A 5,380-nucleotide genomic window follows, 5' to 3' on the forward strand; every position below is an offset into this window, starting at 1 on the left:
CCCTGCCTGCCGGCCAGCTACCGTGTGGCTCGGGCGGGGCGTGCAGCGCGCCTGGGATGCTGCTCTGGCCCGCGAGCGCCTCGGGGGCTGGAGGACCCCCGCCGCCGCCGCCGCCGCCGCCCGCCTGCTCGTTCCCGCTGCCGCGCCGTGCGTGGGCCCGCGCTGCGTCCGACAGGGCGCCCTCCCGGACAGCCGAGGCTGCGGGAGAGACGTTTCGCGCGCCGCGCCGCGTTCCGGGCCCGCTGGCAGATGGCGAGCGCCGCCTCGGCAAACGAGCCTCGGAGGAGCAGGACGCCCCGGCTTGGAGCAAAAGAGGCGGTGCGCGGCCTGTTGTCCCGCTTGACCGGCGGCGGCCCTGGAGCCGCTCCGACGGGGGCAAACCGAGGCCGGGACCGCGAGCCCACAGCCCTCCGCTCGCCTTCCGCTGGGGCACCCGGCTCCCTGTCTCTGGCGTCGTGCCCGGCCCAGCAGACGCTCCCGGGAAGAAACGAAGGGCCACTGCCAGGGCCAAAGCGCCACTCTCGGTCCTCAAACGTCCAAGGGGCTGCAGTCACGCGGGGCCAGGACACGCGAGGAGCCCTGCGTGGCTGAGAAAGGAGCAGCCGAGCCCGCCCCTTCCAACGCCCGATCCCGAGCAAAAGGAGGGCAGCGGGCCCGGGGGCCGGGGGTGCTGACCTCTCGCGCTCCGGGTGGCGGAAGAGGGGTCCCCGTTTGGCGAAGGTAGCTCCTCACCTTCGCTCTCCAAGACTGCCTTGGGGCAGCTGTCTGGGGCGGCGATCTTCCGCCTCCTGGCCATGAATGCTCCCTTCCCCGCCGGAGGGGAGCCCAGAAGCAGCCACGGCCGGGCTTCATCCCTGCTTTTAAGAAGCTCTGGGCCAGGCCCGTGAAGCACCGTGCGAAGGGCCAGCCGACCGCGTACTGTAGAGGGGGGAGAGGGAAGGCGGCGCCTTCCTTCCTCCTCTTCCAGTCTCTGAGGGTCCCCGTGGCCCTTCTCTGGATTCATTTCCCAGAACGGGGCTGGGGAACAGAACGTGGGGCTTTCTCAGGCGGGGACAGAGGAGGGGCTCCCCTTCCCTAATTGGAGTGATCAGAAAGGGCGGCTTTGTGGACGTCCCGGGGCAGCGAAAGATCCCTCCAGGCTGACTGGGTCAGGCGCCTCCTCCTCTCCGCTCCCCTCCCGCCACACTGCTTGGACCTTCCTGTCTTATAGGATATTAGGCAGCCCCTCCATTTTATGGCGTTAGCATTAACTATACTTTGGGGACATTTTGGGACTTATCATCCCCCCCCCCCTTTCTAGTTGTTCTTTCCTCCTTTCAAAGGTAGAATGACAAAACAGTGGAATCTGCTTGTCAAATGCACACAGTGGGTGCCAAACAGCTCCCAGAACAGAATATTTACTCCTCATTGTGAACATGCTTGTCAGCCTTCAAGATTTTCTCCCTTTGCTTTGCATCTTTCGGCTGTCAGAAGTAGGTTGGGGGGGGAGGGGGGACATGGTTAGGGGAAGTGAGCTGGAGGTGTTACAAAACGGAACTGTATAAATTGGGAGGGGAAGGTCCTTGCTTAGGCTTCTACCCTATGCGCAGCTGCAACCCTTTATCAAACTATGTCAAGGTCAACAGACAGAAGCCTCATCACCCCCTGGAGAGGCCCACATGATGCTATACACAACTTTTAATTGGAAGAACCGTTTGAACTATTGGGGGTGGGAACGTTGCCATCACTTTGTGTGATGTGATTTACGCGCTGATTTTCTCAGATTCAGAATTCTTTTGTTGCTACCGCTTGACTTCCAGTAAAAGATATATTTTCTCTAATTAATGGAGTCTAAGTATTTCTTTCTTGGATTTTGAATGGAGCACCATCTGACAATGCTGTTCCTACTGCTCAGACTGTGCTGCACACAGGCTGCTGCCAAGGGACTCCCCGGGACCGGTGCTCATGGGGAGGGGGCTTTCCTTCCGATGTTGCACCACAGGAGTGGAATTTGTGAGGTCTGGGTTGGGGCACGGCACCTTTGTGCAGCCTGTCCAGGCTCACACATTCAAATTTTACATCTGAGCCAATCCACCAGCTCAACAGAGGCACAAAGAGCGGATAATTTCCATGCTGACCTCAGCCAAGGAGCCATCACAGCCTCCCCTGCCTTCCAATCACATGCTGGTTGCTTTGAGGGGTGACCTGGGCCTGAAGTCCAACGGGAGGAGCCCACAGTTCCCATGTTATCTTGGCCAGACCCACCCAGGGGGTGCAGGACTTGGCTTCCCTCCCAGCCGGAGCTGCAAGAGGGTTGTTGTTCGGCCGGAGGGGGGTGTCTTCTCAGCAGCGGCAGCCCTAACCAACTGAGCTCTCAGCTGTGGAGCAGGGTATCCGGTCACAGCTGGGATCTCTGGAGGGTGGCCTGCTTGGCTCCCCCATCCTTCGTCATAGTTGCCGAAAGGCCTAAAACCTTGCAGAGGATGGGATCCCTTCCTTTGCCCACCTCGTCTCAAGGATGGACATCAGGTTGACTGCAGGGCGTCATCCATCCTATGGTGGTTAGACAATGGTGGGTTTGTGCTCGGGGCTGTGAGCTTCTGGCTGCCCCCTTGAAAGAGGGCTGAAGCAGACATCCTAATGCAGGGATGTCAAACTCAAGGGCCATGGCCTGGATCTGGTCCATGGTGCTTCTGCCAGGGAAAACAGATCTTTCACTAGCAGAGGTTACAGGAGGCCGTCGCAGCCATAAACAGAGCTTGGTAGGCAAAGCGCTGACAAGTGACATCAAGCTGGCCACGCCCACCCTGGTCACGGTTACCCCGGCCCCCTGAGGTCACACACAACTTGAAGCGGCCCTCAATGAAATTGAGTTTGACACCCCTGTCCCAACACAGCCAGGAGGACGTGCAGATGGGAGATTTGGGGACCTATTGTCATTCCACCATGAGAATTTCTGGACTATCGGACAAAATGGACATCTTGGAGATGAGGAAGGGAGGTTTTCTTAAATAGTGACCAATGGTGGGATTCAATTTTTTTTTTTTACTACCGGTTCTGTGGGCGTAGATTGCTGGGCGTGGCAGGGGAAGGATACTGCAAAAATCTCCCCTCAGAAGGTGGTATTTGCTGGTTCTCCAAACTACTGGAAATTTCTGCTACCGGTTCTCCAGAACGCTTTGGCTCGTGGTTCTGGGATGGTGTGAGCCAAGGAGAGGCCCATCTCTGAGCATTTCCGTTTCCTTTTGCCTGGGGCCGTGCTGGCAGCTGAGCTCCGGCCATCAGCCCCTTGTCCACTCAGATCTGCCCTCTGCTCTTCCTTTCTGGCTGCTGGATGTTCCGTGGTCTTCCAGGGATAGATTAACACGGCCCCACTTGTGAATGCCTATTTTGCTTCAGGGAGGTGAGAATGGAGGGCCATGACACCCCCCCCCACCCCTCCCAAGGATGGCTTTACGCTGGGTGAAAAGCTAGTCTAACGGCCCATGTAGCTTAATGTAAGTAAGTGTAAAGCTGTGCACTCGGGGGACCTGGGAGGGTCTCCCTGCCCCAACTTCACACAGGCACTGAGCGGGTCTGAAACTGACAAACTGCCAAGAGATCTGGGGGTTAAACTGGAAAACTCAAGAAGAGCCAGCTCCGTCTAATACTTAACGCTCCAGGCTAAAAACCAGGAGATTCTGAGTTCTAGTCCTGCCTTAGTCATGAAAGCCACCCAAGGGGGGCGGGGGGGGGGCAGCTTTGGGCCTGTCCTTTCCTCTCAGCCCAACCCACCTCAGAGGGCTGACGTGGAGAAAATAAGAGGAAGGGGTATTACTTACGTTCACTCCCTTGGTTATTTATAAAAGTAATAAAGGCAGGATAAGAAAATCCAAAGACTATGCTGACTCAGCATACGGGGGCATATGAGGAAAGGGATTAAAAGCAAGACAGCCAATGCTATTATATTCACCCTATTCAAACGTGTAACGCATTTCATTGCGGTCCTGCCTGGAGCTCTGGCAACCCGGTCTGGAGAATGGTGCGACAGAGGTGAAAAGCGCACCGGGGAGGAACCCAACCGGGGCACAGAAGCGCCTGGGGGGAAGAAGGCAAGAGCTGGGTGAGGGCTGGCGGGGAAAAGGTCCGGGAGTGGGGCTGGAAGGGATTTCTTCTCCACGTGGGCTGCAATGATGAGCAGAGGTTAAACTCCAGGATTCACGCCGGGCCAATAATCACCAAGAAGGAAACCACCCCGCAGTCTGGGAACCGCCAGACAAGCCAAGAGGAAACAGCCCGAGCGAAAGACCCGCAAGGAGGGACTCGAAGGACATCGGCGGAGAGCAAACCCTTCCTCCCTACTGGTGGTGCTGAGGGTGTTGTCCAGTTGGGTCACGGAACGTCTGCAAGAAAACCAGCCTAGCCCGGAGGGCACCAAGGACCCGCCTCCCCCCTCCACCCCAAGTGGACCCCCAGCTACAAAGGTTCCCCCCGCGGGTCTCGTCACTCCCAGGCGCGGCCCGCAGCGGGCCCCGAGGGGAGAGGGCGCCACTCGCACCCCGCCCGACCCTCCTCCGCCTCGGCGGGCGCCCTCCCACGATCCGCCGCTGCGGGCAGCAGAGGCCCCGGCGGGCGGCCAGCGCGGCCGGAAGCCGGCCTCCGGAAGAGGCGGAGCTCCCGGCGGAAGTGGCCGCTCAGGCTCGTGGGACGGCGGGGATGGCGGCGGGCGGCGATTTCGGCTCCGGGGCGTCGTCGGGCCGGCTGGACCCGGGAGCGCTGATGGAGCAGGTGAAGGTGCAGATCGCCGTGGCCAACGCGCAGGAGCTGCTGCAGGTGAGCGGGAGTCGCTGCTTCGGGGACCCCCGGACTGTGCTGCCCACCCCACCGTCCGGGCCTTTTGCGGGGGGAGGGGAGCCCCAGGAGGCGCTGATGGCGGGGAGGGGGCTCTGCGGATCGCGTCTCTTCCTGGGGGAGGGAGGGGAGGGGACCCAGCGGCGCTGACCTTCCTCTGATCTCTCCCCCCCCCCCCGCAGAGGATGACCGACAAGTGTTTCAGGAAATGCATCGGGAAGCCCGGAAGCTCCCTGGACAACTCGGAGCAGGTGAGCCCTGCGGCCCCCAAAGGCCCTTTGGGGCGAGTTGCCTGCTGCGACCCCTCCCCTCGCCGTCCTCCCCCCTCACCCGGCCTCTCCTCTGCTCTCTCCCCCGCAGAAGTGCATCGCCATGTGCATGGACCGCTACATGGACGCCTGGAACACGGTTTCCCGCGCCTACAATTCCCGCCTGCAGAGGGAGAGGGCGAACATATGAGAGGCGGAGCGAGGGGGACTCTGGCCGGGACCCTTGCAAAGGGCAGCAGCAGCAGCAGCAGCGGAGGACTGTTGATCGGTCGGCGCAATAGCCATTAAAACGTTGACCCACA

At 60.2% G+C, this 5,380-nt stretch overlaps 1 protein-coding gene across 1 annotated transcript; it reads left to right on the forward strand.

Moving 5' to 3' along the window:
* The first annotated feature begins 4,631 nt into the window (after window positions 1–4,631).
* On the forward strand, window positions 4,632–5,380 carry TIMM13 (translocase of inner mitochondrial membrane 13). Its single transcript, XM_026722515.2, has 3 exons — window positions 4,632–4,791; window positions 4,992–5,060; window positions 5,170–5,380. Exons 1-3 carry the CDS (start codon window positions 4,675–4,677, stop codon window positions 5,266–5,268), a joined length of 285 nt encoding a protein of 94 aa, XP_026578300.1. The 5' UTR covers window positions 4,632–4,674; the 3' UTR covers window positions 5,269–5,380.

The sequence above is a fragment of the Pseudonaja textilis genome, chromosome 1, assembly GCF_049901715.1.
Source record: "Pseudonaja textilis isolate UNSWEBS1 chromosome 1, rPseTex1.2, whole genome shotgun sequence".
Lineage (NCBI taxonomy): Eukaryota > Metazoa > Chordata > Lepidosauria > Squamata > Elapidae > Pseudonaja > Pseudonaja textilis.

Coding starts and splice junctions, on each gene's coding strand:
- TIMM13 (XM_026722515.2), top strand. CDS start 4,675: ATGGCGGCGGGCGGCGATTTCGGCTCCGGGGCGTCGTCGGGCCGGCTG. Junction 4,792..4,991: donor ACGCGCAGGAGCTGCTGCAG/GTGAGCGGGAGT, acceptor CCCCCCCCGCAG/AGGATGACCGACAAGTGTTT. Junction 5,061..5,169: donor CCCTGGACAACTCGGAGCAG/GTGAGCCCTGCG, acceptor TCTCCCCCGCAG/AAGTGCATCGCCATGTGCAT.